Below are 18,558 nucleotides of genomic sequence, written 5' to 3' on the forward strand. Positions count from 1 at the left end.
AATGCCTAACCTCCCTAAGCCTCGGTTTCCTCATTCATACATTGAAGATGATCATAATAGTACCTACTCCATAGGTTTATTTTGAGAATTAAATGAAAGAAGGCATGTAAAATTCCTTTAATGGCACCTAAAATAGTAAATAACATGTACTGACATGTTAGTTATTATTATTAGGTTTAGATTAGAAAAGAGCTAAGTAAAGAAAGAGAACAGACCGTAGAGTTTCCAAGTATCTGAAGATCTGTCATAAAGTTCTAATATGAACCTTACAGGGGCCAGAGTCCATAGATACATGAGGAAGAGAAGAAGTCAATCCAGACAAGGAAAAATGGCAGGAGCATGAAGGAAAGGCAGAGAGAGCCAGAGTATGCTGACGAAGGGGAGGGAGGTGGGGGGCTGGGGGGAGACGGGGAAGGGACAAGTAGTTCAATCTGACTGAAGTAAAGGGTTCCCTCTACACATTTTAAAAGAGCAAATCTACTTACAAAGAAACCAAGATAAAAAACACCAAGCAAGCCTGGTTGAAAAAGCCATAGATACCGGCACTGGCTCTAGATGAGACAGAAGGGCTTTTGCTCATTGTCTTCTTGTTATTGCCACTTGCATTCAGTTTCTTGGAGTGACTCTGTTTGTGCTCCAAAGAAGACGTAGAGGAGGAGCTGCTGACGGATGCGAGCAGGGTAACTAAAACGGCACAGGAGGAGAATACATCAGAGCGTGCGAAATAAGAAGTGAGCCCACGAAATGCTTTCCCAGGTAAATCCTTCTGAAACTCTCCACTTGGCTTCCTGAGTTGTGGATTAACTAGTGCTGAATTAAATGCCTGATTTCATCAAAATATACTCTAGTTCATACATACAAGATTTTATAGCCCAAGCAGTTTTAAGGATCCAAAGGATCCACACTATATGATGACAGTCTTACATAGGAGAGCGCTGTCATGTCACTAACTTAGACCAACTACCTACTCTAACCACCACTGTCTCTCACCTCTCACTTAAGATGAGTTAGTAGAATCACATCTTATTTATATAAAAAACATACTAATGTGTTTTTAAGGTAACAAAAGCTTAATATTAAAATGTTCTGAGTTAACCTGAAGGTAAGCAGAAATACTTTTCAATTTTCTATTTGTGCTCTATTCATCCAATGATTTGACAGCTAAAGGCAACTTTAAATGCTTTTATCAAGACATCTACACTATGGAATTTCCTTTTATTCTCTTAATCTAGTCCAGTAATTCTCTAATTTAAGTGTACATAAGAATCACAACACAGGATTTTATACAAAAAAAAAATGTGTGAGGGTATATGTGTATATATATATATATATATATATATATACACACACACACACATACACACACTTCGGGGATTTTTAAGGATAAATTTTTACTGTAATGATTCTTCCCTTACAAACTTTAAACTTTAACCTCATATAAGCTATATCACTATATTATTTTAAAGTTCAATCAGTAAATTAAATTTTAAAAATAGAAGTTATAAATTATATTACCATCTTTCTCTGCTCCAGTTTTCAATTCTTCACCAGGAGGCAATGAAAGTGTTGATTCTGAAGCACTATCTTTTTTTGATGTCATTAATCCTAGAACACAAGCAAAACACTTTCAGCAAGAAAGAATTCTGTTTAACGTTAAACATAAATACATATTTGCTTTTTAAAAAAATTTTATTTATTTATTTTGGGCTGCATTGGGTCTTTGTTGCTGCGTGCGGGTTTTCTCTAGTTGTGGCAAGCGGGGGCTACCCTTCGATGCAGCACGCGGGCTTCTCATGTTGCGGAGCATGGGTTCTAGGTGAACCAGCTTCAGTAGTTGTGGTTTACATGAGCTCAGTAGTTGTGGCGCATGGTCTTAGTTGCTCCGCGGCATGTGGGATCTTCCCGGACCAGGGCTCGAACCCGTGTCCCCTGCATTGGCAGACGGATTCTTAATCACTGTGCCACCACAGAAGCCCTGTATTTGCTTTTTAAAGTACAGACATCCCTCATTATCTAAATCTTATCCTCTTCTCAGAACACACTGGATGATAAATTCACAGACGGCAGGGGCCAATATTTCATTATTTAAAGGGGAAAGAAAAGAATGTATTCCTAAGCCCATCTGAAAACCCCAATCAATTTCCCCAAATATCACTAAAGTATCTTTTCCACCTATTTAAAAATCCACTAAGGAATTCTAAATAATATAAAGCATTTTAAACACAGCTATCTAACTGTCTGATACTTAACACACTCCTCAGTGTGTTTGCACAATGCTAGCAGGTAAAGCAAACCCGATGCAGCTATGATGGCTGCACACTTACTAAGACCTGCAAACAACTCATGATTTCACTGGTGTGTGCAGGCAAATTCATTGTAGCACACAGTCTATTTAGATAGTAAATTTGCGGTAAAAACTTTTGCAAATCATTATAGCAATTATTCATTTAAGTCAGAATCAGATGGTAAGAAACCCTGTACTCTCTGCCACTGGTATTCTGAAAATGACTACCCGACTCTCACTACACCCAACTCCCCCAAAAAACTGATGTTAAAAGAGAGCTCATGAATAATACTCTACTTAATATATATTAAGACTTCTGTTTCAATTCTACAGAACCAAACTATTTAAATAAGAAACCTAACGGACTACACCCAGTTTCAAATTCCATCAAGCATCCATTCCGATTCTACTCACTTACAAAGCATTCTGGGTGAAGAAATGAGCTTGGCACTCTGAGCGTCGCAAACAAAACAAGCCATGGTCCCAGCCCTAAAGGAAGACCTTTTCAATTTGGTGGGCAGAAAGACATGAATAACCACAATATGAGGACATGTTTGATATAAGCCCTAGCATAGAAGGAGGAGACAATAATCATGGTTATAAAGATAAATTAATGCCTCATCGAGAAGATCATATTCCAATATGGGTCTTGAGAGATAGGTCAGATTCTTCCAGTGAATACTGGAGGTCTGATCAGAAAGAACTGAAGGTAACCATTACGGATGGACAAAAAGAAAAAAACAAAACTTAAAGAAAGACAGGATCAGAGAAGGATGAGTTTATTTTGGCTGGAATAAAATGGATTTTGGGGGGACATGGGAGAAGTAACCTGGATAGATGGGCCACAGCAAAATCTTAGAGGGTAACGGTGCCGGCAAAGGAACCGGAGCTCTTCAGTAAGGAATGAGCCTCTGACGGGCTTTGGAAGGAGGACTGGCATGAACAGTCACAGGTGAATAACATTTTTACCCCGACAGCAAAGCTTCGAAGGAACCAGAGGAGGAGAGACTGGAAGCAGAGGCCAGGAGTGAGGGCCAGAACCACAACAGCAGAAACTGGGTGGTGGGGTGGGGAAGGGAGACTTTGTGAAGTCAACCCCCAGAGTAATTTCTTATTTTCAGTTATATTTTTCAGTCCTAAAGTATCCATTTGAGTCTTTCCTTTTATTTGAAAATTTTGAGATAACTGGAAATTCATATGCAGTTGTAAAAAATAGTCCCGGGACACCTGTTGTACACTTTGCCCAGTTTCCCCCAAAGGTGACATTTTACAAAACTATAGCATAAAACCACAACCAGGATACTGACATTGCTACAATCCACCAATCTTAGATTACATCAGTTTTACTTGTACTCGTGTGTGTGTGCGTGTGTACATGAATTATCTGGTTCTTTTTTTATATCTTCATGTCTCTGCTGAAATTTTCCATTTGTCTCAAGAGGGTTCACCCTTAATTCTTAGAGAGTTATAATATGTTCTTTAAAATCTTTATCTGATAAATGTCTGTATAATCTCAGGGCTGGCATCTTTTGATCGTCTTTTTCCTTGAGAGTTAGTGAGGTTTTCCTGGTTTTTCCTATTTTGAGCAATTTTAGACTGTATCCTGTACAGTATGAACATTATTTTATAGGACTTTGGGTCTTGTTTAAATTCTATGGAGAGTGCTGATTGTTTTGTTCTGTTCTGTTTTAGCAAGCATTTGACAGTTAGCAGGCAGTTAGTTTCAGGCTGGCAGTTCTTACCCATCTTCTGTGACTGTGGCTTCAATGTCAGTTCAGTCGCCAAAGCCTATTTGGGATCTGTCTCGTGTGCTGTGCCACCCAGTAGTCAGTCTGAGACCTGGGCAGTGGTCTGTGCAGGAGACCGAAGCCCGTGGTCAAACGCATGCACACACAACCTGGCAGTAAGCCCACCATTCTGAGATCACTTTCTTGAGCTCCTTCCTCACCACGGTCTCCTTGACACTTTCCTGCTCCCAGAGGCACCCCTTCCTGATACTCTGGGTAGAATGCCTAGGCTTTAATTTCCCTGCTCTGTCATATAACCATTTTGTTTGTTTGTTTGTTTTACTTATTTTTATTTTTGGCTGCGTTGGGTCTTTGTTGCTGCGCGCGGCCCTTCTCTAGTTGCGGTGAGCGGGGGCCACTCTTCATTGCGGTGTGCAGGCTTCTCACTGTGGTGGCTTCTCTTGTGGCGGAGCACAGGCTCTAGGCACACGGGCTTCAGTAGTTGTGGCATGCGGGCTCAGTAGTTGTGGCTCATGGGCTCTAGAGCACAGGCTCAGTAGTTGTGGCTTAGTTGCTTAGTTGCTCCGCGGCATGTGGGAATCTTCCTGGACCAGGGCTCAAACCCGTGTCTCCTGCATCAGCAGGCAGATTCTTAACCACTGCGCCACCAGGGAAGCCCCTGTCATATAACCTTTTGAGATTGACTCTGCCTATGGGGCAAAGCAGTAAGAAAAAAGAAGAAAAACTAATGGGGATTCCATCCATGTACTTGGGACCACAGTTTCTCTGGCCAGAAACAAGGGTTCCCCCTCCCTTGGGGTTTTAGGTGCGTGGCCATCCCCTGCTGCTATGACAACAAGCAGGACTGCCTAGGGACTGTGGTGGGAAAGAACCAAAGATGTAAAAAAGATCAATCAAAAAAGAAAACAGGGACTCCCTGCACTTTCTGTCTAGCAGGAGACCCCTGTCCTGCTCTTCAGACCAGAAATAGAGGGCTCCTCTTTGAGTTTTCTTTCCATATCTGCTGTGTACTTCTGGGTTTCAGTTAAAAGGATACCATTTACAAGAGCATTAAAAGTATAAAGCACCTAGGAATAGACCTAACAAAACAAGTACAAAATATCTGTAGAGAAAAATCATAAAATTTTTTGAGATATTTTTAAAGGACCCAATTAAATAAAGCAATATCCCAAGCTTACAATTAAAAGACCGAATATTGTAAAGATGTCAGTTCTCAAATTGATTTAAGGTTTAAATGTAACACCAACTAAAACTTCAACAGATATTTTTATTTTTTGACACTAAAAATAACGTTAAAATAATTTGTTAATTTGTCACATAATTTGTTAATCTGTCTAGAAGTTAACTTTCTATTAAGGAGCAAAAAAAAACTTTAATTTTGTGACAAGCACTTTTTTTGAGACATAATTCCAGTTTGTACTTGCAAAATAATATTTTCTTGCCCTAGAGATATATTTATCACCTTATTTATTTATTTTTCCTTTTTGTTTTTTTAATTGAAGTATAGTTGACATAAATATTATATTAGCTTCAGGTATACAACATAATGATTTGACATTTATATACATTATGAATTCATCACCACAATAAGTCTAGTTACCTCTGTCACTACGAAGTTATTACAACATTACTGACCATGTTCCCTATGCTGTACGTTCCATCCCTGTGACTTATTTCTTAACTACAAGTTTGTGCCTCTTAATCCCCTTCACCTATTTCGCCTGCCCCCCATCTCTCTCTCAACAGATTTTTTTAAATTTTTTTATTATTATTATTTTATTTTGTGTGGTACACGGGCCTCTCACTGTTGTGGCCTCTCCCGTTGCAGAGCACAGGCTCCAGACACGCAGGCTCAGCGGCCATGGCTCACGGGCCCAGCCGCTCCGCGGCATGTGGGATCTTCCCGGACCGGGGCACGAACCCGTGTCCCCTGAATCGGCAGGTGGATTCTCAACCACTGAGCCACCAGGGAAGCCCCAAATTTTTTTTTTAAAGAAACTTAATAACCTATTCTAAAATTTATAAGGAAGTTTGATTTATAAGGGCCAAACAGGCAGGACACTGTTCAAGAAAAAGATAGGAGGCTTTCCTCTACTAGATATCAAGATTTTTTTTTTTTTTGTGGTACGCGGGCCTCTCACTGTCGTGGCCTCTCCCGTGGCGGAGCACAGGCTCCGGACGCGCAGGCTCAGTGGCCATGGCTCACGGGCCCAGCCGCTCCGCAGCATGTGGGATCTTCCCGGACCGGGGCACGAACTCGTGTCCCCTGCATCGGCAGGCAGACTCTCAACCACTGCGCCACCAGGGAAGCCCCAAGATTTATTTTTTTAAAAAAACTATAGTAATTATGAAGTGCAGTACTAACACAGGAATATTCAAATAGGCCAGTGGAACAGAGCAGAAAGGCCAACCAAATCCGTTAGTCGTGGTAGAGTGCCTTTCTGCTTCAGTTATTGATGAGTTAGCAAGTATTTATTAAGCACCTATTCTGTGCTATGTGCTACAGTGAATACTAAAGTACAAAATACTCTCACAGTCCATTTAAAGTTGAAGATTTTTCTAACAGAATAAAAGATCTGCCCCAATAAAGCGATCAGAGGACAAAACCCAAGATAACAAATAGCAACAGGCTGGTATGGATTAGAGTGTATACGAAATTAGAGAATGAAGAGACCGAAGCAAGGTGGGTCATCAGGGAGGTTTTCGTGGAGAAACAGGATGTGAGTAAGGAGGTCAAGAATGACTCAAACCTCAGGCAGAAGTCAAATATTGCCCAGAGAGATAGGGAAAGTACGAAGGGAAGAGCGAGAACCATGTACACAAAAGACAGTGAGACGTGACAAACCACAGCTCAACTGCAAAGCAGTGAGAGACTCCATCAGAGAAAGGTCTCTGACAGCCAGTTTCAAGAGTTGAGACTTTTTCTGATAAAAAAAAAAAAAAGTCACTAAAATTCTTGAATAGGTGAGAAACATAAAGCTAGTTGTGTTGCATAAATACTTATCAGAGGTATAAAGTCTAGCTTTGAGGTTAGATTGGGGGTGAAAAAAGTATGGAAATAGAAGGGAAAGAAAGCAAGGAACAAATCTGAGAAACGCTTGTCAGGGACTAAAATCATAAACCAAGTACTTTGCAGGTTTTATTACATTCAGGTTTCACAGGCAGCTAACCAAAAAGTGTGAAGCAATTTAAATATAAGGCATTCCACAGATAAAATTAAAACACAAACAAGACATCAAACTTTCTGGTTTGACCTACCAGTATTTACTTTTGACGTTACATGAGCTACGTCAATTTTCTGCGACCTGATGAGAGGTACAGCTTTTGTAGAAGGAGTGTGTGCTGTATTCTTCCTTTGATCTTTTGCTTTACTTATCTTTGAAAGGGGTGCAAAAATACCTAAAAGAGAATGCAGAATTTTAGTATTAAGCAGGTAAAAGCACTTCAAATAAAAGGACAAGTACAGCCATTCAGTAATATAAATCTTTAAGTTCTTTTTTAGTGTCTACTAGGTGCCCTGTAGTGAGAGACAAAGTACGTCTCAGTACTTACCCTCAGAGAGTTTACAATCTAGTTGTCAAGACTAACAACATACACAATAATTCAAGAAGCACATAACATAACGAGGCACTAAGTGAAACTCAGGGAAAAGAGAATTATAATTATTTCTAAATACTGGCAAATAACAGTGCACTATATAGTACAAAAACTATTCTTCATGTCACTTTATCTATAGCTCCTTAGAACATATTTTTTCCCATATTATAGCTTTTTATGTTCATGTTTTATCTCTCTTCCAGACTTTAGAAGACAAAACCCTCTGCATTCCCCCAATGTACCTAACTACAGTGCCTTACACATAGTAGGGATATTAAAAAATCTTTTTGAGTATAAAATGTAATTTCCCAAAAGGCTTAGCCCTCAGCTTCTGACAACTGACAACAGAAACAATACAGTGTGTGTTGTGTGGGAAGGTATGTGGGGACAGGGGGAGGGGGCTGCCTGTTTGCTTCAGCTAGGAGTATAAAATTCCATTAAAAAGAAATTTATCCAGGCATAAAATTACAGTATATATAAATATGCACAGACACTAGAAACAGTGAATATGGACTATAAATACCAAGATTATTTGGCTAAGACATTTAAGAAGAAAAAATAAAGTCATAATATGTACATTATACACTACCATTCAGTGTTTACGCCTAATCTAACAAAGACACATTATGACTAAAATGTAATACATTAAAACAACTTGTTTTAAAATAGGTTTGATGAAATGCTCAAGATTACAAAAAGTGAGTGCTTTGTTTATAGCTAACAATTGCAAACTATACTACTATTCTGCTAATCTTGAAATTCTTTCCTCCACCAGATTCTACAATCCTTCCTCCTGATTTTCCTAGCTCTTTTGACTTCTCCACAATGTTTTCTCTCTTCTGTCTCCCGCCTATCAGATTTTCTTTCTATTTTTTTCCTCTAAATTATTTTCCTTGCCAAATACACACACACGCACATGCACACACACACACACACACACGCACTCAAGCTTGATGATGATTACATCCAGTGTTGCCAAGGGTTTGAAGAAATAAACTATTTTATACTGTGGGATGTAAATTTGTAAAATCTTACTTGAAGACAAAAATTCTGACCTAATTTACTTTATGGCATTAATTATAAGGAAATACTTATACTTAAGAAGTGTGAACAAGGTTACAAACTTACGTTTGTATATTATAAGGAGAAGATAGACTTCAAGAGCCAAAACAATTTCTAGTTTACTACTATAACCCAACATACTTCTGGAAATTAATTTATGAGAAAATCATCCAAATAGGAGGAAAAGACTGCATACCTGAGTATATCATCACTACAATACTATAAGTAGGAGAAAACAATTATTTGGCAATAGAATAAATGAATCAACTATGTTTATGAACTACTACATCACTGTTAATAAGTAAAACAATAAAGATTATGTAGAAATATAGAAATATACGAAAAGTAAATCAAGAAAACAAAAACTGAGTTGTATGTCTGATTACATTATGATTATATCTGTGAAAAGTTGTATGTGTGGATATAGGAAGGACTGTAAAAAATAGAAAACCAAAACATAATTTATGAGTGCAGACTATGAATTATTTTTCAAATCTGTGTCATTAATGTCACAATAATATCATTCAATGAATGAACTATATAGCTCTCATTCTCCTTTTTTTTTTAATTAACTAAATCATTTGAGAAAACCAAAACTAAATTTAAAGCAATGACTGGATATAATCAAAGCCCAAAGTGTGCACTGTGTATGGGTTAACCTTCCTGTTCAGAATCTCATGCTACTCAAAGTACTGATGGGACTCTCCTCAGATATTGACATACAGTGATAAGGCATAACTAAAAATAAACACATAAGGAAGAATTATTTTTAAACAGAAGAGTAATGAATTTCTAGATAAATATGATCCATTTTGTTTAACCACAATTCCTCCCAAACTCCACTAAAATTTTAGTAAGAAATAAAAATGGTAGAAACTCTAAAGAAAAAAGAAAATGAGAAAAAAGAGAAAAAAAGCTAAAGCTTCCAAAGAAGCTTCCAAAAACAGGGAAAAGGACAAAAACAGAAGAAAGAATGACTCTGAAACTTCTAAATAGCAGCAGTGGAAGCTCAAGATGATAGCTGGCAAACTATGGCCTGAGAGCCACATCCTCCCGCCGCCTATTTTTGTACCCTTTTGTTGGAACGCAGCCACACCCATTTGTTTACATATTGTCTACCACTGCTTATTCACTACAACAGGAGAGCTGAATAGTTGCAACAAGGGACTGTACGGCCCATAAAACCAAAATATTTACTACCTGGCCCTTTACAGAAAAAGTTTGCCAAATTGCATTAGACAACAGAGTATCACCTTCAAAATACTGAAAAAATATGAATTTCAACCTAACATTCCTTATCCCACTCAACTATCATATGAAGTGTTAAGGGTAGAAATAAACATGTTTCTGGAATGGAAAGTCTCAACAAATTTACTCCCCATGAGTCCTCTGTGGGAGTAAAGGATGTGCTCCACCAAAACAAATAAGTAAACCAAGAAAAAAAAATGACTTAGGTACGAACACCAAATTTTTCTCTTCATAGTATGAAGTCAACAGATGTCTAAAATTGGAAAGATTCATATATTATTTAAAATATGAATATGAACATCAGAAGATACAGCTAAAGAAGTCGAAAAAAGTTCTTGCCTCTAAAGAACAAGTCTTGGAGGAAAGAAGGGCAAGCCAGGGGAGGGTTTAGTTGTTGTTTTAATAAACCTTATAATACAACTTGACTTATTAAACTAGGTATATGTGTTCACTTTGGTGATTATTAAAAGACATAAAAATAGTATTACCAAATATTAAAAATTATAATAAAATTTTCATAACTGCCAAAACCTAGAAGCAACCAAGATATCCTTTAGGAGGTGAATGGAGAAATAATGGAGGTCTGTGATACCTCCAGACAACGGAGTATTATTCAGTGCTAAAAAGACATGAGCTACCAAGCCATGAAAAGACATGGAAGAAACTTAAATGCAAATTACTAAGTGAAAGAAGGCATTATTAAAAGGCTATATACTGTATGATTCCAGCTATCTGGCATTTTGGAAAAGGCAAAACTATGGAGACAGTAAAATGGTCAATGGTTGCCGGGGCGGAGGTGGGAAGGGATGAACAGGTGGAGCACAGAGGATTTTCAGGGCAGTGAAAACACTCAATAATATGGCAATGATGGATACATGCCACTATACACTTGTCCAAACCCACAGAACATACAACACAAAGAGTAACCCCTAAGGCAAACTATGGACTCTGGGTGATTATGATGTGTCCATGTAGGTTCATCCACTCTAAGAAATGTACCCTCTGGTGAAGGGATGTTGATAAAAAGGGAAACTGTGCACGTGTGGGTAGGAGGTATACAGGAAATCTCTGTACCTTCCTCTCAATTTTGCTATGAACCAAAAGCTGCTTTTAAAAAGATCTTTAAAAAATTATTATAAAATTTTTACACTCAAAACAATCTAATATGTGCTAGAATTAACAGATCAATGGGACAAGGAACAATCTCAAAACAGACTATAGCATTTATAAGAACTTAATTTATATTAAAGGAAGCACAACAAGCCAAAGGGAAAATGACAGATTTAGAGAGAGGAAAAAAAACCCAAAATACCGTTGCTGAAAAGAGACAAATTCTTTGGCTTCTGCTTAGTCAGGGGGTTCTCTACTTCTCCTGTGCCACCTCTCCTGCTCCCCACACCTCAAGTTCTAACAGTTTAGCAAAGACCTGGCTCAGACTACTGAGCTGGCTTAGCAGGAAGGGCTATTCCCATTTTTATATAATCCAACACATGACCCTTGCCCCCCAACTTGCCGTAAAGTATGTAAAAGGGGATGGAGACAGGGTCCTTGCGTACCCATCTTTGTCCTAACCAAGCATGCCTCTCCTTGGAATGATGGGATCTGGGAAGCCACATGCATTGTTACAATCTAAGCATTTCTCATGGCTCTGATTTACATCTGCTCTCTGTGTTGCTAATGGTTTTGATCTTGCCCTTAGTCTGCTTGACAGCTGCCAAAATTAGCTAATAGAATAAAACTAAACTTAAATTCTTTTTTTCTTCTTCTTTTTTTTTTTTTTTCGCAGTACGCAGGCCTCTCACTGTCGTGGCCTCTCCCGTTGCGGAGCACAGGCTCCGGACGCGCAGGCTCAGCAGCGGCCATGGCCCACGGGTCCAGCCGCTCCACGGCATGTGCGATCCTCCAGGACTGGGGCACGAACCCATGTCCCCTGCATCGGCAGGCGGACTCTCAACCACTGCGCCACCAGGGAAGCCCTAAACTTAAATTCTTATCCTTATACAACTAACCAAATAAACTCCAAATTAAGTAATGTGGTATTTAAAAATTAAAACATTCAAAATAAAATATATAATCTATAATGAATTCTGGATTAGGAAGAACTATCTACCTTAGCATAAAAGCAGTTATAAGAAATTATAAAGGAAAAGTCTTTCAACTGCATAAAACTACATGTCCAAAAACACTGCAAATGAAGTTCAAAGGCAAATGACAAACTGGGCGAAATATCTGTAATAAATATAAAGGCTTAATATCCTAAAGATGCATTTATTTTTAAAAAACTCTTATCAGTTTTTTAAAAAGCTAATATCCCAATTTTTAATTGGCAAATAATATGAATAATTATTTCTTGGCAATTGCCAAGATAACACAAAATATACATGTGCTACAATAGAACATTTTAGGTATTTTATTTCACCACAGTCAGAATAACATGAATTTAAACAGAAATTTTCACCTATCAGATTGGAAAAATTAAAGGAAATTGAGCCATAAAAAATCACATTTTCAAACAATATTTAAAGATTTGAGGAAATTATAATAGGATGTCAGATAAAAATGCAGACTCTTGAACTATATATAATCCAAATTTTGTGGAAAAAAAATAAATAGAAAACATATACAGGTGATTTTATTTTTTTTCTCCTTTTTTATATTTTTTAAAACTAATGTAATGGACATTTTTTATAAACAAAAATTTTAATAATATACCCAAAGACGAAGCTCCATCTTAAGTGTATGACAAAAAGGAAACTCGTGATTTTGATAAATTCGTAACAGCTAGCAAATAGTTAACATTTTGGGGGTGCTTACTGGGAACCAAGCACTATTCTAGGTGCTTTATATATTTATCAACACATTTAATTCCCACATGAACTCTTGCGGTATTGCTATTCTCATTTTACAGAAGAAAACTGAGGCACAAGAAGAGTAAGAAGGTCCCACAGCTGGTAGGCAGAGCAGCTGATTCACACCCACGCAGTCAGGCTCCAAAGCCCATGCTCTTCAACACTGTACCACACTGCCTTCCCTATCGAGCTACAGGATGAAATACGGCGCAACCTGGGAAATTAATGTTCTGGGAAAGTACTTCACAACAAGGAAAAATATTCACAACATAGTAAGTGACAAAAGCAAACTGAAATCAATGTGTCAGGGGCTGTGTGTGTGTGTGTGTGTACGAGAGAAGCAGAGAATATAAAATAAAGCAAACATTTGTCTGAAAGAGAAAGAATCATCCCAGCTCAGGAGCACAGTAATAAAGTTGGCTTTTCACTTGCTTTTCAATTTTTCAAGTTTTTCAACCTCTAGAGCTCTGTATTTCCTTGGTAATAAAGAATAAAATCCCTCCTTCAGTCATGACACCACCATGAGCAGGATTTAGGAAGGTCTCCAGAGCTAGGTGCCCTCCTAGTAAGACACCCTTTCCCAAGCACAATTAAGAAAAGGGCAGTCGCTTCATTTACTACATAAGTAACCAGGGAGAAAGTTTTATTTAAAAATAATAAAAGAGTAAAATTTTATTATTTTATATTAATTCTCATTAAATTAGATAGTATCTAACTTACCATATTTGGGGGCACATTTAAAGTACTGGACTTGCCCAACACTTCCATTGTTTTTTCCTTCTGGTTCATCCAACTCAATGCCAGCCCACTGCCCACTTGCAAATTCAGTTGTTCCACAAAATCTTAATGTTCCGACCTAAAGAAAATATGAATCAGAGTAACTTTTGAGTACTACCAGTAATTCTAAGTTTCCCACTCTTGCAACTTTATCATGGAAGTCTTTCAAAAACATTCTCTCAAAGTAGACTTCAGAAGGAAAATATTACCAGGGATAAAAAGAGACATTAAATAATGATAAAAGAGTCAATGAGCCAAGAAGGCATAAGAATTCTAAATCTATATGTACCTAACAACTGAGCTCCAAGACATGTGAAGTGAAAATTGGTAGAATTAAAAGAGAAATAGACAAATCTACAATCACAGTGAGACTTCAACACTCTCTCCATAATCAAGCCAAGAAGGCAAAAAACCAGTAAGGATACAGAAAAACTGAAACCTGAAACCAGCTATAAGCCAGTTTGACCTGACATTTATAAAAAATTCCATCCAAAACAGCAATACAGGACTTCCCTGGTGGCACAGTGGTTGAGAATCCACCTGCCAATGAAGGGGACATGGGTTCAAGTCCTGGTCCGGGAAGATCCCACATGCTGCAGAGCAACTAAGCCCGTGCACCACAACTACTGAACCTGTGCTCTAAAGCCCACGAGCCACAACTACTGAGCCCGTGTGCCACAACTAATGAAGCCCACGTGCCCAGAGCCCGTGCTCCACAACGAGAAGCCACTGCAATGAGAAGGCCACACACCGCAACGAAGAGTAGCCCCTGCTCACCGCAACTAGAGAAAGCCCATGCACAGCAATGAAGACCCAATGCAGCCAAAAATAAATAAATAAATTTTTTAAAAAAGAGAAACACGGAGAACTAAACACACAAACTCTATCTATACCTAGCACTCTATCCAAAAATTAACTCAGAATTAAATGTAAAACTAAATATAAAACCTAAAACTGTAAACATCTGGAAGAAAACATAGTATAAAATTTCTCAGATATTCTAAACACACAATCCATAAAATAAAATTTTGATAAAATGAACTTCATGAGAATTTTAAACACCTGCTCTTTGAAAGACAGTCCTAACAGAATGTAAAGACAAGCAATAGACTGAGGATAAATATAAATGAAACAAGACTGGCTGTGAGGTGACGATGCTGCCGACTGATATGTTCATGTTCGTTATATGTTTCTACTTTTGTAGAGCTTTAAACTACTCAAAATAAAAAGCAGTAAAATAAAACACAGAATAACTCTTCTAAAAGTCCATTATCAGATGTAGGACAGGAATACTAAAGAAGCTGTATATTAATCCAAAGGGGGAAAAATGCTATATGTTCATAATTTCTTGGTATTTTAGCTCCACAGATACGACAACGGAAACCTAACAAATGTCCATGAATGTATTCTTGTGGAAGTTGGTAAATGTCATTCTCAGTGTAATAGTTTGTAGCTTACCTTCCTTTTTGAAGCAACTTTCTTAGTAAATCAAATGTTCAAATTTCAGTGTTTTCTGAGAAAAGTGCATAACACTCCCCACAAACCCACCCAGATATTTAGCCGTAGCTATGTTAGAAATTCCACATGCAAGCACAAACTCCCTGTCCCATTCTCCATACCAAGCTCCCAACTGGCCCCAAAAAGAGAAAAACAGCTCCCCCATATAACCGGTTTTGTGTTTTTTTAAACGTCTTTATTGGAGTATAATTGCTTTACAATGCAATGGTGTGTTAGTTTCTGCTTTACAACAACGTGAATCAGTTATACATATACATATATTCCCATATCTCTTCCTTCTTGCATCTCCCTCCCTCCCACCCTCCCTATCCCACCCCTCTATGTGGTCACAAAGCACCGAGCTGATCTCCCTGTGCCATGCGGCTGCTTCCCACTAGCTATCCACCCTATGTTTGGTAGTGTGTATATGTCCATGCCACTCTCTCACTTTGTCACAGTTTACCCTTTCCCCTCCCCATAGCCTCAAGTCCATGCTCTAGTAGGTCTGTGTTTTATTCCTGTCCTACCCCTAGTCTCTTCGTGACATTTTTTTTTCTTAGATTCCATATATATGTGTTAGCATATGGTATTTGTTTTTCTCCTTCTGACTTACTTCAGAACGGCAACAAGTGAAAGCCACCTGGAAACTGAGGTTCTGGAGGAAGAGGTGTCCAGAGAATCTTCAGTCGGGTGGAGTGGGAGTCCTCTTTCCCACATACATTTTCATTACCAGGTTGAAATCATATCTAAGATTTCCCTATTTGCGGGATCAAGAAGCCAAACACCGAGGAACAGTGAGGGTCACCTTTGCTCCATTTCTGTGCAGTAGTAGTTGTGGGAGAATCACTACTGAGGAGGGGTGGGAGCGGGGAGCTGCACGGGAAAACCTGCAGGCTGGATGCCTCTAAATTCACTCGGCAGCTCCACTATGCTCCACTTTTCTCCCGTTCAAATAAAGATGTCTTCGTTACTCAGTTTGAATAGTTTATATTCTTAAATTATGCTTTATAGTAACCGTGCATCTAAGTTTCACGTTTTCCATTAAGTATCCTTCTACCTACATATGGAACTTAAAAAAAAAAAAACAACCTCAAAATCACACTGCACCTTTGGCACACAGGCCACATAATGACCTTGGACATCGCTTTAGAGACTGCAGCTACTGACTATACCTTCTGTCTTGCAATAACGACACGATCCCCCAGCTTCAGGCCAAGTGACGTCAGCATCACCTTGCTAGTAACACGATCGTAACTTGGAAGCAAGGGCTTTGAAAGATCACATGACAGAGGCACCGCATTGAGCAGCATCTGCTTGATTTCTTTAGCAGTTGCTGCGGCATCAGCCATTTCTAGGGGCATTTCGACCGGGTCTGGGACAACATCAGCGGGGACCTGTCCTTTGTCATTCTACAAATAAAGAGAAGAGAAATTTTTCAGTTCATATCTGCTCAGAGCTCTACACGGTCATATAAAAGTATTTTTGGAAAAAGTAAGTTAAATTCATCTATCATTTATTTATTCAAAAATATTTACTAAACTTCTACCACCTGCCAGACACCATTCTAAGTGCTAAAGGCACACAGTGAAGACAACAAAAGCGCCACCCACAAAAAGCACGCAGCCTGGTGAGAGGCAGACTATAATCACACACATAAAATGTACGGTGTATCAAAGGGTAAAAAGTGGCAGAGAGAACAAAGCAGGTAAGGGGGACAGGGAACACGGGGACACAGATGGCTATTCATGCACAGGGGTCAGGGGTCAGTGCCTCAACGCTGGGAGGCACTGGTGCAGAGGCCCAGGGAGGTGAGGGAACACACGGCAGCTCAGCTGGTGGGGACCGAGGTCCAGGCTCAGGGGAGAGCAGGAGCTCAGGCGGTTAGTGGGAAGCGAGCCTGGCTGCACAGGCTGGAGAAGGCACATCTGGAGACAGAAGTCACGGGACTGCCTGGCTTCCCAACCCCAGACCCGAGACTCCCTCCACTCCCTGAGAGCTGCCACCTCGGCTCTGTGACCTCAACCCATCCTGCCCACTCATGGAGTGACTCAGATTTGTTTTTTTTTTTCTTGCGGTACACGGGCCTCTCACTGCTGTGGCCTCTCCCGTTGCGGAGCACAGGCCCCGGACGCGCAGGCTCAGAGGCCATGGCTCACGGGCCCAGCCGCTCCACGGCACGTGGGATCTTCCCGCACCGGGGCACGAACCCGTGTCCCCTGCATCGGCAGGCGGACTCTCAACCACTGCACCACCAAGGAAGCCCGTGACTCAGATTTTAAGAACAGAATCTATAGGTTTAATAATTCTAAAGTTTGGGCTGGGATTTATCCTGCAGCAAGCAAAAATGGGCAGTCACAGGCCCACTAACATTTGCACAGTGTTTATATAAGCAAAATCCTATCATGTAAATTATCTCATTTGGTTATCACAGCAAGAAAAAGCTTGTGAATAAAACAGATAAAAACGTTTACCCGTTAAGAGTTTGGACTGTAGCAGAAGACACCAACTAAACAGTAAGATATCACTACCTTTTCCAGTTTGCCAATTAGGAAAATTAGGCAAGGAGAGATAAATGACTCGCTTAGCATCACCTCCATAGTTACTGCAGAGATGACACTGCAGTCCATGCCCAGCACCCACTGGACTTGCAGTTTTGCCTTCTGTCTTACCCTCAAACAAGTTCTCTTTCTTCTACGTGCCCTAACCAAAAACTCAGACTTCATCAGAAAGATTCCAGACTGTAATCTTTTCTTAATAAGATGAACCAAGATTCTTTTGCTCAGAAACCTTTTTCCCTTTTCTTCTCCTCTAATAATTATCTTCAAATGTCCATATGGATAAAAGAAGGAGGCTTTTAGAACACATTTAGTTTGCAAGTGCCTCACATTTTTTATTTTAAAATTCAAGTCGGTTTGGTCCTAAGTAAAAACATGGTAGGAAGACATATTATCAAATTTCTGGGACAGTGATGAACTATTTTGATCCCCAATTTCAAAGAAAAAGTACAAAATGTAATGAAAATACCTACAGTGCTAATCATACTCTTGAGAAAAAGACAGGGGGAAAAAAACTTTTTTTTTTAATCAACAAACCTGTCATGATAAGTTTTAAATAAGCTATATTTACAATGAATATTTACTTCAGATTTTTAAGTCCTCACCTTTCTAGAGTAAGTCACACACTTCTATCAATTCCTATATAAAACTTCTGTTTAAAAAATACTAAATAATAATAAAGTAACAATGATATCATGTTAACATAAGAAGGCTTGTTCATGATTAGTTATAGAATTCCATCTTCTTCTGAAGTAGTGGCTGTTAGGGTCTGATCCAAGGGCTACTGCTGACCCACATGTTGACCGCTTTTTTTTTTTAAGTATTAACCTCCAAAATTCGGTAATCTATTAATTGTTTGGGGCCTGAATTGGTAATTTACCTCAATGACACACTTCACTGCATCTTACTGGATTCAAAATATTCTCTCCACTAACAGGGTC

The 18,558-nt window shown here is 38.9% G+C and overlaps 1 protein-coding gene across 3 annotated transcripts in view; it reads right to left on the reverse strand.

The window, feature by feature from the left end:
* Nucleotides 1-18,558, reverse strand: part of CLIP4 (CAP-Gly domain containing linker protein family member 4) — a 60,924-nt gene that overhangs the window by 24,733 nt on the left and 17,633 nt on the right. For all 3 annotated transcript variants that reach the window (XM_059078772.2, XM_059078773.2, XM_059078771.2), the window contains exons 7-11: nt 16,235-16,471; nt 13,509-13,644; nt 7,291-7,431; nt 1,516-1,605; nt 541-684 (exon numbers count right to left, since the gene is read on the reverse strand). In XM_059078772.2, the coding sequence (XP_058934755.2) occupies nt 541-684; nt 1,516-1,605; nt 7,291-7,431; nt 13,509-13,644; nt 16,235-16,471 (748 nt within the window). The remainder of the gene's footprint in view (nt 1-540; nt 685-1,515; nt 1,606-7,290; nt 7,432-13,508; nt 13,645-16,234; nt 16,472-18,558) is intronic.

Source organism: Kogia breviceps, chromosome 11 (assembly GCF_026419965.1).
Source record: "Kogia breviceps isolate mKogBre1 chromosome 11, mKogBre1 haplotype 1, whole genome shotgun sequence".
NCBI classification, from domain to species: domain Eukaryota; kingdom Metazoa; phylum Chordata; class Mammalia; order Artiodactyla; family Physeteridae; genus Kogia; species Kogia breviceps.